The sequence below is a fragment of the Canis aureus genome, chromosome 19 (genome assembly GCF_053574225.1).
Source record: "Canis aureus isolate CA01 chromosome 19, VMU_Caureus_v.1.0, whole genome shotgun sequence".
Classification (NCBI taxonomy): Eukaryota; Metazoa; Chordata; class Mammalia; order Carnivora; family Canidae; genus Canis; species Canis aureus.
In genome coordinates this window covers 44,546,318-44,571,708 of record NC_135629.1, presented here as the reverse complement: position 1 = coordinate 44,571,708, position 25,391 = coordinate 44,546,318, and the positions used below count along the sequence as shown (strand labels likewise).

The 25,391-nt window shown below is 47.6% G+C and overlaps 1 protein-coding gene across 5 annotated transcripts in view; it reads right to left on the bottom strand.

Moving 5' to 3' along the window:
* ZDHHC3 (zDHHC palmitoyltransferase 3) overlaps positions 1-25,391 on the bottom strand; it is a 53,312-nt gene that overhangs the window by 22,861 nt on the left and 5,060 nt on the right. For 4 of the 5 annotated variants that reach the window (XM_077859200.1, XM_077859202.1, XM_077859203.1 and 1 more), the window contains exons 1-3: positions 24,568-24,920; positions 13,209-13,538; positions 669-793 (exon numbers count right to left, since the gene is read on the bottom strand). In XM_077859200.1, the coding sequence (XP_077715326.1) occupies positions 669-793; positions 13,209-13,514 (431 nt within the window). In that variant the 5' untranslated portion in view covers positions 13,515-13,538; positions 24,568-24,920. Of the gene's footprint in view, positions 1-668; positions 794-13,208; positions 13,539-24,567; positions 24,921-25,391 lie in introns of those variants that run through there. The other variant, XM_077859201.1, reaches the window with a different exon arrangement.

Genomic DNA, 25,391 nt, shown 5'->3' with positions numbered 1-25,391 from the left:
CATTTCCCTCTGAAAGTTAAGGGAATAGGGCCCACCTCTTAAATGGGTCAAGTACTGAACACTCTGAACGATTTTTCCAAAGCTCTGTCTCTTGTGACCTAAAGTAATAAAACTGTGAGGCAGAAAGAGCAGGAAGCCCCTTAATTTTATAGATACGGAAAAAGAGCTGGAGACAATCAAGGGCCTGGCAGGGTCCTTCGTCAGGTGTGGGACATTCAAGTCTTAGGACAGGTGTCCTGAGCCCGAACCAAATGCCCTCTCCAATCTTTTTTTTTTTTTTAAAGGTTTTATTTATTTATTCATGAGAGACACACAGAGAGAGAGAGGCAGAGACACTGGCAGAGGGAGAAGCAGGCTCCATGCAGGAAGCCCGACGTGGGACTCGATCCCGGGTCCCCAGGATCACGACCTGGGCTGAAGGTGGCGCTAAACCACTGAGCCACCCGGGCTGCCCTGCCCTCTCCAATCTAAGTGAGCTCCCTGGGGGTTGGGGTTGGGGGATAGTCACAGCAGCCACTCTGTGCCCAGAACAGGGGACATTCAGAAGTCCTGTTGCTGATGGCACCCGAGTGAGAAGCAGGTGCGGGAGCATGTGAGAGGTGAGGGAAGGGAGGAAGCAAGCTGGGGGTGCATGTAGGGGGCGATGAGGAGTGGGGACCCATGTGTACCTGCAGTGGTGGGCTCGGTCAGGCTTGATGCTGCAGCATTTGGGACACTTGTACACCACCTGTCCAGGCTTCAGCTGTAAACTCTCGATGAATTCTTTAGTGGCATTTCCTTTGGGTACCGCCCCCTGTCAGAAAGAAGAAAGGTGTCAGGGCAGGGCAAGGAGTTCCAGCAGTTCTGACACTGCAGTAGAGACGGTCACTTGGAAGCAGTGACTGTACACATGGACAGGACATTTTCACCCCAACAACGTATGTGTTCTGAATTATGCCAATACTGATGGACACTTAATGACAGAATTTTCCTGAAGAAAGTAAATGATTTTTCTGAAGTGAACAGTTACATTGTTCCTGATGATTTTTTAGAAGATTATTTATTTGAGAGAGTGAGAGAAAGACAGGGAGAGAGCACGAGTGGGGGTAGGGGCAGAAGGAGAAGCAGGCTCCCTGATGAGTTCGGGAGCCTGACTCAGGGCTTGATCCCAGGACCCTGGGATCATGACCTGAGCTGATGGCAGATGCTTAGTCAACTGAGCCACCCAGGCACCCCATGTTCCTGATGATTTGCTAGCTAGTCAAATAGTTTTCATTGAGTCCATTCTTTCCTATGTAAATACTACAGTGAGGATTTGACTCACAGATTACTTTTTGGTTTGCATTAAAATTTCCCAGTAATAGCTTTGGCCTTTTCAAATTATTTTTTGGCAGGCATCACACCCAACAGTTCAGTTTTCCCAGGTCAAACTTTGCAGCTCTCAATGTTACTGGCTACTGTTTTTTGTTTTTTATTTTTTTGTTTTTGTTTTTGTTTTTTTTTTTTGGCTACTGTTTAAACTAGAATCGAGTTTTATTTACGTTGTTTTTTTTTTTTTAACCAATCCTATTGTTATGAAGCATTGGTAATCTATATTCGGTTCTCATAAATCCAAAAGCAACTGGGAGGGACACTGGGTGGCTCAGTGGTTGAGCATCTGCCTTTGGCTCAGGTCGTGATCCTAGGGTCCGGGGATCGAGTCCCGCATCAGGCTCCCCTCAGGGATCCTGCTTCTTCCTCTGCCTACATCTTTGCCTCTCTCTCTCTGTGTCTCTAATGAATAAATAAAGAAAATCTTAAAAAAACAAAACAAAACAAAACAAAACAACTGACTGGAAGCTGCTGCCCTCAGATTTGACTTGCCTCTCGACTAGAACTCCAACTCGCTATCCCATCCTTTTCTTATGCTTGTGGATACTTTGTGATTTGTTTTAGCTGTCAACACCTTGGGGTGACAGACCCAAAGTGCCACCAGAGTTTACTGGGGCTGTGTGCCTGTCTGAGCAGAAGGAAAACAGGCCATGCTCAGGCCTAAGCCAGGTCCCAATAATTGATCTTCAGCAGGCGCCTACTGGGTACTTAGCCTGTGCTCTGGTGCACACTGCTATAGATTCAGGAACCAAACGAGGTCTCTGTCTCAGGAGGCTCCTGGTCTTTTGGAGGCTAACAACAATTCTAGAAGACAGCTGTGTTGCAGGAGCACAGAAAAGCCACTGCCAACTAGCCAGGGGAACCAGAGAAGTTTCAAGAGGTTAGGGTTGTTTTTATGTTTTTAAAGTAGGCTCCATGCTCAGTGTGGAGCCCAATGTGGGGCTTGAACTCAAGACCCTAAGATCAAGACCTGAGCTGAGACCAAGAGTCAGATGCTTAACTGACTGAGCCTCTCAGGTGCCCCTGAAGAGGTGAGGTTTACAGGTGGTCCTGAGGCATGCACAGAGGTTTGCCAGGTGGACCTGAGAGAGAAAAGTGATTCTGGCCAGCAGAGGGGCATAGGTAGAGACATAAAAGTGAGAGTGAGCACAGGACATCTGGGGCACGGTGAGAAAACCAGCATGGCAGAGCCCAGGGTATGCAGTGTCAGCAGAAACGCTGGATAGAAGGGCAGGGGCCAGCTTGAGAGAAAATGCCTAAAGGCTGGGACAGGATTTTTCTTCATAGGCCACCCAGAGCCATCAGGTAACATCTTTAGGATGAGAACTCAGTTGCCTGTATGTGTGGGTCAGATCAGAAGTGGGAGAGAAGAGAAGCCAAAGACCAGTGAGGAGGTTACTGCTGATGGCCCAGTAAGCTAACAATCAGCTAATGAGGCTGAAGGAGAAGTGGGGAGGAAATTCAGATCTAAACTAAAAGTGTAGGGAACCAGATTTATCCTGTGGTAGTAGAGAGGGTATGAGACGGGAGGAGATGAACAAGCTCCACGCAGAGCAGCTGGTCAATGGCAGCATCTTTCACCACTTAAGAGCACAGGAGAAGCAAGGTCTGGGGAAGAGCTGATAGGCTCACTATTGGATATGGGAAGTCTGAAGCGCCTGGGGGACCCCCAGGAGAAGGCATTCAGGAAGGTGGTTGGGAATATGGGCCCAAGAAATAGGAGAGAAGAATGGTCAGTGGCACAGCAGTAAGGGCTAAGAGGCTGGCTTGAAAGTTGGCTGGCCCTGCTTTAAATCTGGGTTCCACATTTGTGGGGTTTTGGTGTTTTGGTCTTTTTAAAAAGATTTCATTTATTTGAGAGAGAGAAAGAGAGAGAGAACAAGCAGGCAGAACAAGCAGGCAGAGAGGGAGAAGCAGATGCCCCACCAAGTGGGGAGCCTGATGTAGGGCTGGATCCTAGGACCCCCCTGGGATCATGACCCATGCCGAAGGCCGATGCTTAATTGTTGAGCCACCCAGGAGCCCCTGGGTTCTACGTTGGTAAGTGGAGTGCCCATTGAAAAGTTGCCTCTCTGTACCTTACTTAGTTCCCTAACCGGTGAGCCAGGACCCATTTTATCCAGTTCTTAGCACCACTGTGAGCGTTAAACTAGACATAGATGCAGACAACTCATAGAAAGGGCTCAGATGATGCTCCCCACAGAGACAGTGCTCAGCACATGGCAGTGCAGCAAACTGAATGTTTTGTCTCCCCCAAATTCATAGGCTGAGGTCCTAACCCACCGTGTGTGGTATTCAGAGGTGGGGGCCTCTGTGAGGTGATTAGGTTATGGGGTTAGCACCTTACAACAAGCCCTCAGAGAGCTCCCTTACCCTTTCTACCATGTGAGGACACAACGAGAAAATGTCCATCTATGAACTAGGAAGTGAGCCCCTCCCCAGACACTGAAGCTGCCAGGACGCTGATCTCGGACGTCCCAGACTCCACAGCCAGGCTGTACCCTTGGTCATGCGCTGGAGGCAACAGAGCAGCTTTAACAAGCTACGGATGCCTAGACTCTGATGTGGTGCTGCTACCATGCAAGAACCATCAGTGGTGGGGCCCAGGTACTAGAATTAAAAAACAAAAACAAAAAACAAAAAACAAAACTCTCAGCAGGGCTGAGAACTTCTATATTATTGGACCAGGAGCTCCATGACTAGGTCTACCTTGTTCAGCACCAGAGCCCCTGGCCTGGAAAAGGTTTATTGGTTTCCAGCACGGGGTGAAAAGCGCAGTGAAAGTAAGTGGAACAAGCAAGAAGGGAGCAGAGTGTGCCAGCCTGGGGGCTTCCAGCAGCATGGCCCGGCTCCCTATCAAGAACTGGGCCAACACTGAGTCAAATCATGTTATGGGATGGGCCTGCTCCATGCCCTCCATCCAAGGTCTGGGCGACACCAGGCCACACTCATAGGTGGGTAGCCACTAGATGCCACCATCAGGGAAGCTGATGTAACGGCTGAATAACAGAAGCTGGGACACGCCCAAGTCCCGGAGGGGCCCGAGGTGAGGGACTGTGGTCTACTAGGGTGGGTAAAAGGGGGAGTTCAGGGCTGACAGAGCATTCCTGGTCTCCTTAGAGCGGGGGTCATGGCTTCTAGCAGGCCAAGGGAGGGGGTCCCAGGGTAGAAGGGGTGAAAACTGGGTGTCAGAACCCTTCTCACAAAGGAGAAATTCTGGGATGCGAAGAGCTACTGAAGAAACAGTAAGAATTTGAAATGCCACAACTGGACATCACTCTTGTCTCACGTACAAAGGAAAAACCCTGAGGAACGCCACTGTCCAAGGAGATAAAGCAATGGAGCTGACTTTTCCTAAATGAAGGCCCCGGTTGTTTTTCACCCTCTACATCCGTTTTTAAGGTCCCAGCCACCAGAGCTTGCTGGAAACCTGGGAAGACCACACATAAAGGGCTACAAGAGGGAACCCCGATACTGCCAAGAGCATCGGGGCTCTCATTTGGTACCCTCATTATCACCTGCTATTCCAGACCACGAGGGGAACCTAACAATGCAGCCTTTTAGAGGTCTGTCCCTCCAGCAGCACCGCATGTACATAAGCCCCAGGAAAGGCTCATTTCCTTCCCCAGCGAGTCTCCATCTGCCTAGGGAGTCCATCTCGCAGAGCCAGAGACCAGCCGGGCCAGTCCCTGAGACTGACCAGCCTGTGACACAGGCCCTTCCCAAGCCTCTGGCTCAGAGGTCTCTTGTCTCTTTCTTTTTTTTTTTCAAAAGAATATTCTCTTCTGTGCTTATCTCCACAGATTTCAGAATTTCCTGTTATTAGTTCACGGTAAGGAGTTTTGTTCTGTACAATTCTGGACAGACGGCAGGGAGTCGGAAGGCCTGCTGAGACATTTCTGCCAGTGTTGTCACACTGGCGTTACTGAGAACCGCCTACTCCTCATTCTTACGCATCTCACAGGGATGTCTTGAAGCTTCCATGCTACTGCAGCCCGGGAGACCACAGCATACCGATTATTTTTTTCTCATTTCCACAATAATACTTGTTCATGATTTAAAAAAATAGAGAGAGAGGAGAAAATTGAAAAGGAAAACCCACCCTTTGATTTCACCACCCATAGATCTGTACAATTAACATTTCGGTGTATATCCTTCCAGTCTTTTCTCTGTGCACTTGGCAAGCTAAAAACACTGAAGAATTTATAGGTCCGTCATGCTCATATATTTCTAAAATATGTATTTGGCCCTGTAGTGGCATCTGTTTAAATCTGGAGCAGGGAGGTGTGATACGTTTCTATCAACCATTCCCCTCAGGGGTTAGTCCAAACTTCCAGTACCTTCCTTGACCCCTACCCACTTCCTTTCCTATTTCAGAAAAAACTGAGGCTGCCAGGATAGGCCACCAGCTTGGAGGATGAGGGTCCCAGCTAATCCTGGTCTTCAGGGGCTGCAGACTTTTACCTCAAAGCTTCTCCTGGGTGTTGTGCCCACACTCCAGGCTCTCCCTTGCAACGAAGGTTCTCAAGTTTGTGCATACTTCTGTCTCTGCTACCTCTCTCTTACCCTAGAGTTCACTGCTCTGTGGCACCCAACGTCCACACCAGGAACACCTCTCACCAGGTCACTGTACAACTTCCTGTGACCAAACTGAAGATTGATTCTATGCCCTCATCTCCCTCGAATCTCCTGTGACCACCAGTCCCTCCTGTCACTCTCTCCTGAGGCTGCTCTGCACCCCTCTGGGTGTCCTCCTGCCTCTGGGGCTGGGCCACTTGCCCTCCCTTAGGGTGCTGCCCACCCTGGGCCCTAGGGTTCCTCAGGGATCCCCCTACTGGTCCTCTCTCCTCATTCTGCTTCTCCCTACCCCTGCCAGTCCTCCCTGTCACACCCAGTGGTGATGCTCAATTGGCAGCTCCAACTCAGACCTCTTTTCGAGCTGTAGACATCTCCACCTGGTTGTTCAAGAGGCATTAAAGCCAAAGAAAACCAGCCCCCTAAATTCACCATGCTAGAACTGAATCTGTTCCTTTTGCCCCAGTTCACCCCTCCCATTCTCCCATTCTCCCTTCTCTGGCCTGTGGTTCATCCGTTTACTGTGCATTCAGGGTAGAAATCCAGCAGTCATCCCCAGCACTCTGAACCCTCTACCCCACATACTGGCTCCAAACTGTGCCTCAAATCTCACGTCCTCCCCTCCATGCTGCCATCATGGCCTTCATTCTGGCCCATCCTCACTTCCCCCAGATGTTAGAGCATCTCCTGCCTCTGCCCATCCTCCTTAACTATTTCCCAGAGTAAACTTTCTAAAAATGGAATCTGGCCATATTATTCTCCCTGTCTGGATGCCTTCACAGGCTTTGCAGAGCCTTCACAAGGCCCAGCGTCCAAGCGTCCACACAGGGCTACCACAACCCAGGCCTGGACCATTGATCCAGTGCCCCCTGGTACCCCACCGCCAGCAGTCCCACCCTGTGGACTACCTGCAGTTTCCAAAGGCACTGTGCTTTCCAAGTCTTCCTCTTGTGCTTCTAGGGACTCTGCGTCGGCATGTCCGTCCAGCCTGTCAGATACCTGCTTGCCTCTTGCCCTGGAACCAAACCCACTCAGAGGGATCACCTCCTCTGCCTTCTTCCTCACAGCCCCCAGGCGGCACCCAAGGCAGAAGCCATCACTTGGCCTTTGCTGCCCCGGCCTGTTTTTATTTGTCTTAGAACACCTATCATTTAAGTACATGGCTGTAAATTTCTGGAGGACAGCAACAATGTCTTTCAACCTGCATTGCCCAGGGCCTGGCACAGAGCATGTATTCAGTAAACCCAAGTGAAGGATAATGATGATACAACAGACATTTATTGAGTGCTCCTATGCCAGGCACAATTCCAAGAGCTTTACTGTATTTTCTCAGTTAATTCTACCAATGAACTTGTGAGGTGGAAACTCTATTGTTCCCCATTTTACAGATGAGGTAACTAAAGCAGAGAAATCAGGCAATGTCCCAAGATTATATGGCTAACAGGAAGCAGAACCAGGATTCGGACCCTGGCAGTTTGAGTCCAGAACTCTTGTCTCTACCAGAAGGCAACTTAAGTATTTACCAGATGTTGCTGTTAAGTGACTTGAAGAGGCTTTTTAAAATTGCCTTAAAAAAAATTGCCTTGATGCTATAATATCATTCTCCTGCCAACAACTGCACACAACATTAAGACTGAGTCAGGCCTGTTTCAATAAGTACTTAGGATAACAACAGTGTAAAAAGGACACAATGGAAAAGCACCAGAGAAGGTTCCGGAGAAATACCAACAAGTCCAAGGACTCAACATCCCCATGCATTTTAAGCAACAAGGATGAAACCTGTTTAAAGTGTTTCAGGGGCCCTGGGATTGAGGCATGAGTGCACCTGCTGTCCAGGCAGAAACTCTCCCTCGATTAGTTCTGCCATGAACAGACTAGCCCCAGGCCTGTATCACAGGCCACCTATCTCCTCCACAAAAAGGTGGGAGGTAGGTAATCCCCAAATGGGTCACTTTCCTCTCTCTGGAGCCAGAAGGATTTTTCAGTCAGAGTTTCTAAGTTGTTTAGTAGCAGGTACGAGAAGTTGCCTGGCATGAAGAAGAATGTAACAGCCTGCTCAAATGACCTCCGAGGAAACTGACCTGACCTGGGGAATGGGTCAGTACTTCTGGCTGCACCCAGCCCTGGCTTATTACCCAGCATGCTGTGAGAGGGCCCAGTGGAACTGCCGTCATGCTGCCATGCTACTGGCCCAAATACTTGCTAACCTACTCTGTACACAGTGTGTAATCGATAAGGTCACCGAGAGAGGCTCCAGAAGGGAATACCAACTGCACATGGATGAGTTTTGGCAGCTGAAACTGAAATTAGTGGCCCCCAATGGTCTGGGACATCATGTGAAGTCTCTTCATGGCGAGGTGTTCACAAGATGGGACTCAAAAAGAGGGAGGAGCAGGCTGACAGATGTAAATTCTTTTCCTTAACAATGTGGTTAAATTGATTTATATGCCTCCTGTCAAATATTAGATTTGGGATTATTTACCATGAGGTTATTAATTGATTAGTTAATAAATGATCAGAAGGGTTTACAGATTACTGCAATTGTGCAGCACTTGGCTTTGAGATTCCTGGCAGCCAGGGCAAGAGACAAACTATGCCTCTTAGCTTAAGAGGCTTCCAAGAGACATACATTGTTCCAGATCCAAATTTTCTCTTATTTATTTATTTTTTAAAAGATCTTACTTATTTATTTGACAGAGAGAGCACAAGCAAGGGGAGCAGCAGGCGGAGGGAGAGGGAGAAGGAAGCTTCCTGCTACACAAGGAGCCTGATGTGGGGCTTGATCCCAGGACTCTGGAATCATGACCTGAGCCGAAGGCAGACGCTTAACCCACTGAGCCACCCAGGTGTCTCCCAGATCTAATTTTAAAGGGACTCCTTCAGGATTCCTGAGGAAGCTCACAGGATGAAGAATTAAAATGTGTCTGCAAAGGGAAAGGAAAAAATGGCGATGCTGGGGGTGGGGTGGGGAGGGAGACATGTACCACGATAAGAGTCTCCAAGTCTGGTTTGTTTTCAAGAGGCTGCCTCCTCCGGGCTCTCAGAGCCCCTCTAGACCTCTGAAGTGTTTCAGGAACACAGAAAGCTCCTTGATACCACACACCGTCAGAGTGAGTGAGGAGAGGGCGCCTAAGACCAAATACTGGTCTGACTTGGGTGCTGCCCGTGCCATGCTGCCTCTAGGCCAGGCCCCTGGTCAAGTGAGGCCCCTTTGGCCTCTTTCTCACTCCTTCTAGGCCTATCTCCTTCACACCACTTCCCACGGGAGCTTCACCTCCAACAGGGCTCCTCACACATTTTTGAGCGATTTTCCTCTTCCCTTTTCTGCTTGAGCTCTGTATGGACCCGTTTCCTACGGGACAAGAACGAGAGGAGGAACGGGGTTCCTACAGGACCCGTTGGAGGAGATGACTACTAACTGGTCCAGAAAGCTTCGGCAGTTGCAGTTGTTCCGATTGTACAACCAAGGTAAGAATTTCGACACTGGAAGTGGTCTATAATGGTTTGGAGCAGACTAAGAGATTCTTTCTTTTTTTAAATATAACCTAGTAATACTAACAAACCCAAATGATAAACAATGCATACATTGTTATACATTGTTTATAACCTGTGGAGATAGTTTTTTTCTGAAGAGCTATATAAGCAATGTGAAAGACCAAGATACAAAACATTATAATCCTGTTAAGGAGCTTCTTAGGCCGTGCAGTGACCCCTTTCTAAAAACACACTCCCCCTCTCCCCCTACATTGTTAATAAGGAACCCCTAATTGATGTGTTTTCAGTGTGAGATAGAGGCTGCCTATGCTGCTGCCCCAGGGCCTCCCACCCCTCTCTGGACACACTGCATTTTGCAGGACATGTCATGTGCAGGGAGAGGAGAAAGGCAGGTGGCTGAAGAGCTTAAGGTGGGTCATGCCTTCGGGATATGTTTGAAATGCTTCCCTTATTAATGGTAGATGTTACGTTTTGGGGCCCAGTTTTCTTTGGGGCCACCAGCAAAACACTGATGAGAAGCTGACTGGCATGTGGGGTATGGTCTACAGTTCTTACTCATTTGGGAGTAGAAGCCATGAGAATCATTGGCTCCTGCATCCAAGTGCAAGGGGCTAGCCTGAGGAGATCTCAAGAGAGGAGGCCACAGGAGTCATGTGGGATAAAAGGACGCATACATGTGAGAGCAGCTGGAATGCCAGGCCAAAAACCCTCCTGCCGCCCTCCTCTCGACATGCAATTCCCTGACTCATGTGCCTTCTAGACACCGGTGACCTCACCTGAAGCTGTCTGATCCTGACCCTCCACCAGCCCTAAACCTGGCTATCTCCTGCCCACCTGGCATTTCTGCTTACATGTGATATAGACACACCTGTCCAGAACAGAAGCCTTGATTTCTCTCCAAAATCTGTTCTCCTGGATTCTCCCATTTAATAAATGGCATCAGCAATCCCCTGGTGGCTCCAGCTAAACACTCTGGAAGGCATACTCTCTAGTCCCTCTCCATTCTGTCCACCCTTCTGAAGAGTGGTTCTTCACCCCGATACCCAGGGCTCTATCCCAAACCAATCAGAGCAGAACCTCTGGGGGTGGGGCCTCCTACTTCTTCATAGCTCTCTAAGGGGTTCTCATGTGTAGCTAGGTTGGAGAATTGGTGGCTTAAAACGTACTTCTATCCAGTTTCTCTGCTCCCACTTTGGTCTAAACCACCAACCATGTCATGTGTGGGCCACTGTCATCCCTCTAGTACTCCCAGGTCTCTGCCCCACCTTGAACCCCCCCCCATTACAAGCACAAGGCACTGATGGTTTCCCACAGCATTAGAGTAAAGAGCAAAGTTCTTGTGAGGCCCCTAGGGTCCTGCACAATCTGGCTTCTGAGGTCCTATTTACATCTCCCAGCTCCTCTTGCCCTCACTCACCACGCAGCCATCACTCTGGTTTTAGTCCTTTCCTCAAACACACCAAATACATGCCTCCCTCTGGGCCTTTGCACCTACTCTCTCCTCTTCCTGGAAGGCTCTGCCCTCAGGGTTTCATTTGCCTGACTCATAGCTACATGCCATTTAGGTCTCAGCTCGAATGCACCACTCAGAGGCCTTCTTAGATTCCCTGGAGCTGAAGCTTGCCCCCTGCACCCCCCCAGAAATCACCACTACGTCATCCTGATTGCACTCTTTCATTGTCTTTAAAATACTCATCAGTGTTCACCTTCTGTGCTCCCATCTTCACTGCCTGACCCCCTCCCTACATGAGGATGTGAGCTCCAAGAAGGCAGGGATTTTGGTCTGTCTTGTTCATGGCTGTATCCATTGTTCAGAAAGGACCTCCCATATAGTAGGCACTCAATGAGCACATCGTTTACTTTATCCCATTCATCAGTGCCCCCAGGGCCCTTCCTCCTTGCTGCCAGGGTGATTCCTATAAAATGACAGCTAGATCTTGCCATTCTTTATTCAAAATCCCCAGGGGCTCTCCATGGCCCCTTGTCATCCAACTGCTCCTCTGCTACGTTGGCACTCTGCCCACACTGCCAACCCAAACCCACTCTCCTCCTAAGTTCCCACCGTCCCACAGGGCTCCTGGGTGCCTCGAGGAGACACATGCCTGCATTCCCGTGCCTTCGTGCACGCTGCCCTCCCCTCTTCCTGGCACGCCGTCAGTGTCTTCCTGCCCTACCACTCTATGCTTCTCTTGCAAGAACTGGCCGGAGTGCCACTGAGCAGCAGCCATCATTGTCTAGCCTGGTTAGCATCCTCCTTGTTTTTCCACAGCAACCCGTGCTTTCCTCTGCCAAAGGCTTTTGTTGCATGGGGCTGGCCTCCTCTGTCTCCTCTGGGCAGAGGGCACTTCGCCTGTAACTGTGTACAGGTTTCCACTGCTTTCCTGAGTTTGTGTTCTGTCACTTTGCTTTTTTCAAATTTTTCAAAATTTTAAAAAAGATTTTATTTATCCATTCATGAGAGAGAGAGAGAGAGACAGACAGACAGACAGAGACACAGGCAGAGGGAGGAGCAGGCTCCATGCAGGGAGCCCGACGTGGGACTGGATCCCAGTTCCCCAGGATCACACCCCGGGCCAAAGGCAGGTGCTAAACTGCTGAGCCACCCAGGGATCCCTGTCACTTTGCTTTTTATGAAAGACCTGCTTAGAACCTGTTTTTGCCAACTGAGAGAAATCAGAAGAGGAAGTTTGCTTTTACAAAATGGTAACTGCTTCCTTGCTTTATGCCATTTCAGCTCACGGAAGGTTTCACAGGAACACCACTTTCAGATGGTGGGGTAGACCCATGCGGCACATCCCTCAGGTGCCAGCTGGTCCATGACCCTGTCAATGGTGCTAGCACGTGCAGAAGAGGTGCTATCCGGACTTGCTGGTGATGTGTGACTGAGCCAGGAAAGGGGCTCTCCCCGGGGCGGTTAATGATCCACCGCTGGAACCAGTGGAAGTGGAGGCCCTGGAGGAGGCAACCTAGCCCAGGACCCAGAGTCTCTATCTGGCTTTCCCTGGGGCTCTGTTTTGCTGTGTGGCCAGTGTCAATGCCAGCAGCAGAGCTTTCCCCTTTCTTAATTTAAACACACTTGTCCTACGCACTCAAACAATCAAGCTGCAGGAGGTCTTTATCGAATCATGCACTCTCACTTTTCCCATACGAGATAATGAACAGGAAGGAGGATTTAATGCCAGGGTACACGACATTCAACAGCCACTTGCACAGCTTGGTATATTTAGCTAAGTCATTGGCTAGAACGCCACTGCTTTACCCACAGATATTCACCAAAGGGCACTTGCTGCCGCCTGAAACAGGCTTGTCCAGCTTTTCAGGAAAAGATGAGCCTCGCCCAAACAAAGTGAAGGTCATTTCCGTGTAGGTTCCTGGAATTGGATATGGCTTAAATTTCAAGAGCACCTAGTCCTGTATCCACTGGGAAGCCCTGCCCCGACCCAAGCCCCCAGCATGCTTTCCACTCTGATGATCTGTCCCCCATCTCCATGGTTGCCTGACCCTGCCTTTCTAACTAGAGGCTAGGTTTCCCCCAGACCAAACTCTTCCTGTAGCAGGCTCTGTTAACATATACACCAATGTATGTATAGACTCATTCAACCAAGATAGACAGTGTCCCCTCGGGAGGGGTAGGGGGGTGGGGAGGGAGGTGAGTTCCTTTTCCCACCCCAGCCCTGGCCCTCCTGTTTTCCACGCTCCCAAGGTCTGGGGGAACATGCAGGCTGTGGCCATGCCAGGGCCAGAGGAGGAGAGTGTGGGCTGGTTAAAACAAGCCCAGACATACTCACGGGGTCCGTCAGCATGGCCCGGCAGTGAGAAGCCAGGGCCAAGAAGGCCAGCAGGTTGAACACGATTCCGTTGATGATGCTGTACACATAGTCTCGGGATGGAATCAGCATGACAAAGAGGACCACAAATTCCGCATAGAGGACCAGAAACCAGGTGACAATGGCACAGGCAATGCCACAGCCGTCGCGGATAAACCACATGGTTCCCACAGGACTGGGGTGGGGTGGTGGGACACACTTCTCCGGCTGGAGGTATTCTGGCTTCCGCTCAATGTCTCGGAAGTGGTGGGTGGGGATAAGCATCATAAGCTATTCTGTCCATACTGGCATCTGGAAGAAAGAAGAAAGGACCCAGAAAATTGGTGGTGTCTTGTTATCAAGGAGACTTGACAAAATTACCTTTCTAAAGTGAGCCATGAGTATCTATGTGTGAACTTCCTGCAGAAAAGCTGCCTAAACCTTCTGTTCCTTTAAAATGTGAGTTCTTGGGGTACCTGGGTGGCTCGGCCCATAGGTGTCTGCCTTCGGCTTAGGTCGTGATCTTGAGGTCCTGAGATGGAGCCTCACGGGCTCCCTGCTCAGTGAGGAGTCTGCTTCTCCCTATCCCTCTGCCCACCTCCGCCTCCTGCTTGTGCCTGCTGTCCCAATAAATAAAAAATATCTTACAAAAAATAAAGTAAAATAAAATGTGAGTTCTTGGGACACCTGGCTTGGTCAGTTGGTAGAGCATGTGACCCTTGATCCTGAGGTCATGAGTTCAAGCCCCACGATGGGTACAGAGTTTACTTAAAAAAAAAAAAAAAAAAAAAAAAACAACAGGTTTGTTAGTTCTGTGGCTAAAACAGTAGATTTTCTAGGAATCAGAGACTCCCTCTGTACTGCCCTCTTTGTGGGCGATGGGGTCAAGTGGAGAATGTTGGATGATGTGTCCAAAGATGTTTTTGCACCACCTGGCTGTGGGGCTTCATGAACCTTTGCGTCCTCACCTGAGGAGACACCCCCTTTTCAGCCCCAGCCTCCTCCTCCCAGGGCTGGTGAGGCTCGAGGGAGTCAGAGGTGCTTGTGATGAACGCTGTAGACTGTAACAGCCCACACACCATGGACTCCAGACTCATTCTCTCTAGGAAAGACATCCATTCCTTCTGAAACAAGTACTGAGCAACATGCCCCTTCTTCCTAACAGCTGCAGCCCGTATCTCTGGAGACCGCAATGAAATAACTCAGGATCGATAATAAAGTCTATCTGTCCACAGCACGTTCTGCAAGATGCAGAAAGTACAGATTTCCCTCCTCTGATTCCCCTTATCTTACTCAGAGGCTTGTTGCATCACCAGACCAGATTCTCAGTCAGAAACAGTGCCGGCACAGGCTAGCTCCAGATGGAGGCACCATGGAGAGACCACCAAAGCAGTCTACAGCACAGCCAGTGACATCTCAGGCTTCTGAGAGCTTCAGTCACTTTGTTGCAGAGGAAATTATTCCTAAGCACCACTGGCTATGCATGTTTTCTGAAGACGGGCTCTAAAGGGCACGGGCAAACCTTCAATGGTTGTGTTGGGCTTTCCTTACCCTTTTGCCTTCTTCCTCCCCTCCAACAGAGAAAGAGCATCTGAACTGAATATGCTATAGTCATGACAAGTAAGGACATGTCCAAAAAGCTGAATGGGCAGAGCAGTAACAGCTACTCAAAATGACAGACATTCTAGAGTCAAGAGTTGCAAAGGCTAATGATGGAAGAATAAGGCCAGGGCCTCCCCTCCCCAGGGTGGCAGAGAATTAATAGCTGAAAGGCAGTTAGATGTGTACCATGTACTTGTCCAGAGAAATGTTGACTCAATAAATAGAGTGACTATCACATGCTGGGTACACTGTGTTGGGAGCTGAGGGACGGGAAGTCATGACGTATGGAATAACCATCCCAAGTAGAGTAAAAGCAGTAGTTCCCGACAGGCCGTCAGCCAGAATCTTGGAATAAAGCAACCTTGTGCTCTCCGCAAGACAATGGTAATTGGTGCTGCCAGTTACAACCTATAGGCATTAAAGATGCAAGGACACCCTCTGAGGCAGTCCTTTCTTAGAATGGAATATTTTGTAAAAATTAAAAATTATATTGGGGAAGAATATTTAATCATATTGAAGTATATTTATTATATATTATCAAATAATGAAAGCAAATTAAAGACAAAATGTAAAATATCCTATGTTGATGGGGGAAAAATGTATATGTGTGCCCAGAATAAAAAAAGAGGGGGAAGCCAAAAAAAAAAAGCTCACCATTTTGACAAGCATTCTCTTGGTTCTTCCTGCTGCCATACAGATTTGTGGTACTTAGGCTCTAAATGCATAAGGTTTTACTGGACCACAGCCATGCCCCTCGAATACATATTGTCTGTCTGCTTTTATGTTATGATGGCACAGCTGAGCGGTTGTGATGAGGCTGTACGACCAGCAAGCCTAAAGTACGTATGCTCTTTTTTTTTTTTTTTAAGATTTATTTTATTTTTCAAGTAATCTCTACACCCAATATGGCGCTCGATCTCATGACCCCAGGATCAAGAATCACATGCTCTGGGCAGCCCCGGTGGCACAGTGGTTTAGCACCGCCTGCAGCCAGGGTGTGATCCTGAAGTCCTGGGATCGAGTCCTGCGTCAGGCTCCCTGCATGGAGCCTGCTTCTCCCTCTGCCTGTGTCTCTGCCTCTCTCCCTGTGTCTCTATGAATAAATAAATAAAATCTTAAAAAAAAAAAAAAAAAAAGAATCACATGCTCCGCTGACAGAGCCAGTCAGGCATGCCTTCCCTTTAGCTTTATATAAAAGTTTGTGGACCACTGGTCCTAGGCAGTTGTTACCTACCAGACAACTGAGATCTGTCTTGGCTCCAGCTTTCCCTTGCAGAAAAGCTCAGTGTGACTGGGATGGTTGGTTACAACTCACCCCACCCCACCCCACCCCACCCTGGTCTGTGGCAGCAAAGCCTCCTGTCATTTGCAGCCTGAGGGTCATCTCACTGAAACCCATGTACTCTGTCAAACTGTTCTTCAATTATCATAAAAGGTGTGGTTTTCTGAAATGGATGATCACTGAAAATAAATATTAGAGTAACGCTACTGTTTAGCAATTTCCAGTGATTAAATTATGCTCATGGTATATTCAGACTAGTTGACTGTATTCTCCTCTGACAATTACTCATTCTTTTTTTTTTTTTTTAAGATTTTATTTATTTATTCATGAGAGACACAGAGAGAGAGAGAGAGAGAGAGAGAGAGAGAGGCAGAGACACAGGCAGAGGGAGAAGCAGGCTCCATGCAGGGAGCCTGATGAGGGACTCGATCCCAGGACTCCAGGATCATGTCCTGGGCTGAAGGCAGGCGCTAAGCCGCTGAGCCTCTCAGGCGTCCCACTCATTCTTGATTGTACACATGGCAACAACTTGGCTAGAGTGATGCTTTGCATATGTGGTTTGCGGAGGAATAGACCCTTCCGTGTAAGTAAATTTCCCAGTAACTGTGACTTGTTCCTGAGCAGATACACATTTTAACCATTAAGATGGTTAAGATGGAGGGATCCCTGGGTGGCGCAGCGGTTTGGCGCCTGCCTTTGGCCCAGGGCGTGATCCTGGAGACCCAGGATCGAATCCCACGTCAGGCTCCCAGTGCGTGGAGCCTGCTTCTCCCTCTGCCTGTGTCTCTGCCTCTCTCTCTTTCTCTCTGTATGACTATCATAAATAAATTAAAAAAAAAAAAAAAGATGGTTAAGATGGAAATGAAAAATAAAAAATGGAAGTGAAATAAAAACCAGACCAAAAAAAAAAGAGACTATAGCTTTTCTGTCTTAAGTACAATAACCATCCATTTCTTTGGAATGATGCACAGTTATCACTGGGAACATCAGTTACTGGAGTGTGTCAGGTCATGATGTCCTCGGAGGTCATGGGGATTCACTGGGCTCTCGGCCTCACACCAACTGGCTTGTTGAGACTACTAGAATTCTAATTCCAATATTTCCTTTGTATGGTTGTCTTTCTCTTCTGTTCCTGGCTACTGTCATTTCAGTGTCTACAGTTACCAATTTCCCCGACAAATTCTCCATTTATGACTGCTAATTGGCTGTAGGCTGGAAAACAAATAAATCTACATCATGTTAGCTTTATTTGTTAAAGAAGGGTATTTATTTTAGATTATAGGCCTTTAGGGACCAGCTGCTATGCTCTCCTGCCATACAGTTCTGCAGGTTGGAAGCCCTGTCTTTTATTAGCCCTGGGCCTGGCATGTAGTAGCTGCTGACGGTGTGTGTTCATTATACAAATGCTTGAGTTAAGTAAAATGCCCGAGCTTTGTGATCCCAGATCCCCCTCTGGAGGCCCTGTATGCTTCCTTTCAGGGGTGTGGCCATATCCTAGATGGTGGATGATGTACCAAGTAGGACTCTGAAGTAGGTGGACTGTGACTCTTAATTTAAGTAACCAGAATATTCCATCCCTCAAACAATGTCAGACGGAAGAGTGTATAGAGGAGCTCTGTTTTCCCACTGCCCCTCACTGGTGAGGGAGAATCTATGATCTGGGCAAGCACTCAGACAAGGCACACCTGGCAAGATTCAGACACCAAGTACTGAACTGAAGTTCACATTCCACCCCACACTTTAGAGTTTCAAAATATCCTGTTCAAAACCAATCAAGGCATACCACTATAGAAAATTTATTTAAGCCCAAGGCCCGAGCAATGGAAGTAGCTTTCCAATAAGGATTTGTTCCTTAGTCAACTGGAAATCTGAGAAATATGAGGAAAACTCCACCTCGAACAAATTATGCACATTCCCTTCACACTGCCCCTAATGACAACAACAGCAGGAAAGGCAAATGTTGACCTCTTTTCCTTTCCTATTTTGAATTAGAGAAACTCCAATCCTTGGGGTTGAGGAGTGGCTCTTTGCCCATGACCCCACGAGTCCTTGCTTGTGACCACTGGGCAGAACTGCTTGCTTAGGCCAAGCTGTTCACATAAGGAAGCTGGTGGGTCCCAGGGCCTTTATTCCTGCCCACCAGCTCATACCCTCAGAGGGGTGGTCTCCTCTAGTCCTCCTCCACCACATCTCTTTCATTCCATTCCTTTGCCCTATTGATCCTCTCAATTCTCCTGCCTTTTTTTTTTTTTTTTTTTAAGATTTTATTTATATATTCATGAGAGGCACACAGAGAGAGGCAGAAACACCGGCAGAGGGAGAAGCAGGTTCCAGGCAGGGAGCCCGATGCGGGACTGGAGGCGGGGCCTCCAGGATCATGCCCTGGGCTGAAGGTGGCACTAAACTGCTGAGCCACTGGGGCTGCCCAATTATCCTGCATTTAATTCAATTCAAAAAACATATTCACGGAGCAGCCATTAAATATAAGGAACTGTGTAGGGGGTTCACACACAAGGGATCATGAGGACAATAATTTGTGTGTGCTGCCCAGTTCGGGTCCTCCCATTCTCCTCTCCCAGTTCCCAGTCTGCTAAGACTTGTCTTACTAGCTTTGTTCTACTAACCTGCAAGTCCTATTTTGTTTAGCATTGGAACCAGGTACCTGGCATGAATATATGCTCAGATCGTTATTTCTTGAGTGGATGGATGCAGAGACAGATCTACCTCACGATGACCCTAACACATAGGTTTCTAATGAACAGCACAACGGAGAAGCAAATCGTACCTGCTCCCTGCAAATAAACAAAGCCCAGAAGTGGGATAAATAGACTTTTTCATGGCCAGGGAATCCAAAGGGAGTGGATCTGAGCAGGGCGTGGAGCCAGGTGAAGTGTTCTGCTCTGAAAAAGGCAAGGACAGTGGTGATGCAGGTTGTGGGGCTGGATGTCCCGGGCTGTGTGCCTGCGTGTGTGCATACGTGGGCTGTGTTGGGCATAGGAGGTGGGGGCGCTAAGTGGAAATGAAGCTTTAAAGGTAGGCTTGTTACGTAGGCTATGTTTTACAAGGCCTTGAGCTTTAAGATGAGTTGGGAGTTCACCCTGGAGGTATTGGTGAGGCACCCCAGGCTCTAAGGAAAGCTATAAGGACTGTATTCGTGCTATAACAATGCTGCTCTGGCACTGACAGGCAAGACAAGATGAAGCAGACAGGAGGGCTCGGGGTCCATCAGAGGCCAACGAGCCCAGAGAGGCACTGAGGGAACAGGCCAGAGTTCCAGTTGGGTGGAATAGGATTTTCTGCTCCTCTTCCATCTTGTTTCCAAAGAAAGATCAAAAACAATGATCATTTGGCAATTTTAATCATAGTAACCTATGTTGTATTTTTTTGGCCAATGGTTCTGGAACATTAAAAAGAGTTGGCTTTTCCATATGTTAATAATCCATGCCCAAAGTAATTATTCTTCTACCCGGCAAAGGAGCACCCTGATGCCCAGAAAGGTGAAAGGACTAAGCCTTGGGGGTAAGGAAGTCGTAGGAGGATTCACAGTGCCAGAGGAGTTCTGGAGCTCCCAGGAATGAGTGATCCAGATGATAAGGAAGATGAAGTGTCATGTCAGAATGACCTTCTGAGCTCTGTGATATCTGAGTATGTGGGAATTCTAAGGAAATCATCTAGTCTTCCTTCTTTTTTTATTTTTATTTTTTTAAAATTTTTATTTATTTATGATAGTCACAGAGAGAGAGAGAGAGAGAGAGGCAGAAACACAGGCAGAGGGAGAAGCAGGCTCCATGCACCAGGAGCCCGACGTGGGATTCGATCCCGGGTCTCCAGGATCGCGCTCTGGGCCAAAGGCAGGCGCCAAACCGCTGCGCCACCCAGGGATCCCTAGTCTTCCTTCTTAAGAGTTTCAGAAGCAAAAAACTGAGAAATGACTGAAAGGAGTGATAATTTTCTAAAACAAAAGCAAAACCAAAACCCCCCTACATCTGGCCCAGAGAACTGTCTCCAGATCTATAACTCACATGCTTCATTATACCTGACCACAAATGGGTCCTTCCACTAACCCAGACAGGCAGACACAAATATATTTAGTGAAATGCAGTCTGGGGCTCTACAAACCCCAGAGTTTGGGGTACCGGGTTGGCTCTGGGGTATGAACTCATGACTCAATTTCCATGCTGCCTATCCATGGCTGAGCAACACAAATGGGTTTGAAGGGTGATGCTACGGCCAAGATCACAGGTCCCATATCAAATTGTGGCCTATCTACATGCTGGCCAGGCTGGATGCCTAGCCAAGTGTTAACAATTAGTGATGGCAAGAGTCCAGATATAGTGCCTGTAGTTATCATTTGTTGAATGAGGGGGAAATCCTCATAAATCCATCACCTGCCCTAAGAAAACTGACCCAAAGCCCAGGCTTTATGCGCAAATGTCAAAGCCACGACCTTCACATAAAACATATAAGTTCTGTATTGGATATACTGGAGCCCCCACTGCCTTCTCCGGCAAGTGTCCTCAGGAACCACAGATCCTCTCAGATTGCCAACTTCACCAGCTTTCATGAGATAAGATCCTGCCCCAAGTCACGGATTAGTTCAGCTAGATCTAAAATCCTTAAAAGCATCTCAAAGTACTTTGTGAAGATTACTTTCCTAAGACACCACACCCACTCACATTCTCACATCCACACATGCATTCATGTACAGCACAGAAGGTTTTGGGGACTGTACAGATTAAAGTAGCATTAACACATCCAACCACTAAGGCCTGTATGAAATACATAGACTGGCTGAATAAACTCAAATCAGATGTAATTATTTACCCTTGGCTTAGAGACAAAGGTCATCCAAATACTCAAAAAAAATTTTTTTTAAGGACTAAACTTTCTGGCTCCCTACTAGTAGGAACTATGCAGTTGACACTCAGTTTCATCAACTCCTTAGCTAACGTCATGAACATCAGCAAGGCAGTAGAAACCCTTAAATCAGAGGCGTTTAACTTAGGTCAACATTTGTTTCAGGTGATAGTTAACATTTTAATAATTCTAGTATTATGCCGAATTGTTGTTGCGGGGGTGGGGGAGAGGGGCTAGTCTGGTATCCTCTTGAACTTGCCCTAAACACTGAATTCTCACCTAAACGAAATTTTACTACATTAAAGAACTCAATCTATCCCTACAAAATCACTTAGAAGGACCCCTGAAAGAAGACAGCATTTTTTCTGGTACTTCTATCATCTTTCTCAATTGAAATTCATCTTAACGAGTACATCAATAACCTTGGATGGTTTAAATCCTCCTGTCTCAAGAATATGGTGTTTGCCTCTTTTAGAACTTCTCATATTTCAGAGTGATAGGACTTAAAAGCATTCAAAAGCCAGCCCTACAACTTCAAAGATGAATGAATGGTCCAGGTCCTAGACACTTTAGAAAGGTATCTGAGGAAGTAGAAAACTAAGTTATCTAAGCTACAATTCTCTTAATTTGTGAAGGATCTAAAAGGCTTGTTAATTTTATACCCATTTTTAGATGGCTCTCAGAAAAACAAAGAATGAACCATGAATTCTTATGTTTGGAATCTTTCATTAAAAAAACCAGAATGAGGGCAGCCCCAGGTGGCTCAGCGGTTTAGTGCTGCCTTCTGCCCACGGCGTGATCCTGGAGACCCAGGATCGAGTCCCACATCAGGCTCCCTGCATGGAGCCTGCTTCTCGCTCTGCCTGTGTCTCTGCCTCTCTCTCTCTCTCTCTCTCTCTCATGAATAAATAAATAAAATCTTTAAAAAAACAAAAACAGAATGAGTCACTAAACTTTTTTTCCCAAAAGGTAAGGGTGTGGTTCAAAAGAAAGGTGCCTTATCACTTGCATCACAACCTGCCAGCCAAGAAAAGCGTAGAGGCAGGCAGAGCACCCTGGCCTGTTCTGGAAGATCGTCACCAACAAGTCTACATGATTTCTCCCTCTGCAGGAATATCTGTCATGCCCTGCCTGTCTCTTATCTTCTGACATACTCAACCTTGAGCAAAACACTTACATTAAAAAAAAAAAAAAAAGTAAAACATCACACTCCCAAACTGAACCCTATGGGTGTTGAAGTTGACCGAGAAAATCAGGGAGGGGTTGGTAAGTTTAATTTACCTTCTTGCCTCCTAACTGGTCACCTTCTTATAAAACAGACTCATGTGCATACTCAGATTTCTAACAGTAGGCTTTCATTTCAGAACAAAGTCTGGGATTTGGACAGCTCACGGACGCTAACACTTCTCTCACTTACCACAATGGACTATTGTACTACACCTGGCCAGGTCACCTCCTGACTTCTAAATCTACCGAAAAAAATACATACCCACATAGAGGATGCCATAACTTATGTCACAAACAACTGGGGATTAGTAGAAACTATGTTCATCTGGGTAACACGGTCTACTCCACCCCCCCTTTTAAAGGACTGATTGATTGATTGATTGATTGATTTATGAGAGAGAGAGAGAGAGAGAGAGAGAGAGAGAGGCAGAGACACAGGAGGAGGGAGAAGCAGGCTCCACGCCAGGAGTCCGATGCGGGACTGGATCCCGGGACTCAAGGATCGCGCCCTGGGCCAAAGGTAGGCGCTAAACCACTGAGCCACCCAGGGATCCCCTACTTTCCCCTTTTATAGGTGTGCTTTATGATACGTTATAACAAGGAGGAAAATGAATGAGACTTTTAAAACAAGACCGTGCATTAAGATTCACTGGTTAAAAAAAAAAAAAAAGGTTCATTGGTTCAAAATAAAAGATCACAACCTTGAGTCAGAATTTTGGAGCTGGAAGGAGCCTTAAAGACCACCTATTAGGGACGCCTGGGTAGCTCAGCGGATCGAGCCTGCTTCTCTCTCTGCCTGTGCCTCTGCCTCTCTCTCTTCTCTCTCTCCCTCTGCGTGTCTCTCATGAATAAATAAATAAAATCTTAAAAAGAAAAAAAGACCACCTCACCTATTAGATTTTAGCCAAACTCCCTCTGTTTCATAGATGAGGACATCAAAGTCCATTTGAGATTTTGTCTAAAACAGAAGTTTTAGGGCACCGACATGAACCAAATGCCTAAGATGATTGAGGACTTAGCTGAAGCACCTCGTTGTAACTCTTACAACAACCCAGCACCTTAACCTCCTTATACCTCAACTCGATGAGGTACATTAGTCTTGGGTGATATTCCCAAGGTCATACAAAGCGAGGGAGTGGTAAGGCCAGGATTCAAAACCAGCTCTGCCTGCAACCACAGCCTGAGCACAGCACATGACTTTCTTTTCTTTCTTTCCCAGAGGGGGAGGAGAGGGATGACCAAGCAGGAAACACGAGTTCTGCTTCCTACTCCCTCACATACTTGATGGGACCTGAGGAAAAGTCACTTTAACTTCACTTTGATGGCTTCATCTCTAAAGTGCGTGGGAAGGACTCAATCTCTAAGCTTTGTGACTCCTTTTGAAAAAATCCAAGAAATGGACTCTAAACAGACTTTGCTTCCACTAGCTCCTGGAAGCCTACTGTACCCATTCTTTAAAAAAAAAAAAAATGTGTGTGTGTGTATATATATACACACACACACATTTTTTAATATATATATATATATACACGCACACACACTTTTTCTTTCTCCTCTGAGCCATTGGACTGAGTTCTAGCAGCTGTCTCTCCAGCTCTTCAACAGATCATGACACCCAACAGACCACCTTACACATGCTGGCCCTTGAACACATGGCCTTTCAGAGAGACACTGCAAGGATGACCTGACCTCTTCCAAACTCTCGTCCAGCTTGTTCTATAGATGAGTAAAGAAATGAAACTCAAGGAATGAGCTGCGGTTCCATAAAATGTTGAGAGAGGTGACTAACTTCCCCTCTTGGTTTAATGGATCCTATTTGCCACTGGCTCCTGCTGCCAGCACTCTGCATGAACTCTTCCTTCCAGATGTCTGACACCCAGCAACAAAAATCCTTCCAAAGGCAACAATGTATCACCAACCCAGCTACCTTCAATACAGCTTGTCAATGAATGTGTCACTCTCACAGTATGTGAATCCTTGCTAATCAGGGGCTCTGGTCTCATCTGACACTGAACTGCCTTCTGGCCTCTGTCAGGGTAGGTTCCATCTGGGCATTCCTTCCTGGATGTCCACTACCTGCTAGGCACTGGGGCTGCACGCTAGACGCATCTCATTCTGTGCGATCTTCACATCTACTCTACTGTGTAGATATAAATGCTGGCTTTCCCGTCCCTTTTGAGAGGAAATTGAGGCATGGAGAGATTTGCCTAAATTCATATTTCTGAGAAGCAGTGGGACAGGGTTACACTCCCCAGCCTACTCTCATTACAGGGCCTGCTTTTTATTCTTCACTACAACCATTAATTTTGCCCAGTAACTAGAAAAAAAGGGAACGGTGTGCTGGTGCTTCCACCATGATCTTGGGTTACTTACCATTTGGCTCTCATGCCCACACATGGTTATATGGAGATGGCACTAGTGGATGGGCCACGTGTGGCGGTGTTCACAGGCCACAGGCCTGAACTTAAGCATTCTGTCCTCTAAGGTGGGGCCCTGGCTGAACACCAGCCAACATTTGATCTTGTCTTAACCTAGGAAGCAGGAGGGATGTGAAGCTTCAGCTAGGACAGTCACCCTAGGACTGAATGCCTAAAATCTGCCTCTGTTGGGGAATGCTTCTTGTAGGGCTGAGTTCAAGCGTGCTGCTTTTTCGCAGAGAAAGCCCACCCATGCTAGGCAGAAGACCAGCCAGCAAAGGGTCCCACCTGAGAGTGCTGAAAATGGCACTTGACCCCACATTGTGCCATGTGCAGACATGCAGCCACTGTGACATCACCCAGGCAAGAGTTGAGCTTTTTTAGGGACTAAGAGCAAAAGCCCTTGGAGGGATCTGAGAGAAGACCAAGGGGAAAGAAAGAGAACCAGTTCCTCCAATGGCACCAGGCATAAGAAGGGAAGTCATTTAGCTTCAGATTCCTGCTGATGCCACTTATCCCTGGCACCAGTAAGTGCCACGCAAAAGTGGGGCTTTGGAAAGAGCTTGGGACCAAGGAACTACGCTGTCCATGTCCACAGCCCCGGCCTACCAGGCAACAGGCTCTCTGAAATCTATTTGAGGACTTTGAAGACAGATGGAAGCCTAGTGCTAAGTGAATACAGACTGGGCTTGGAGTCAGGAGGCCACAGTTCTACTCCTACTCCTGTGGCTCACTACCTCCTGATTTCTGGCAAGACAGTTGCCCTCCCTGGGCCTCAGT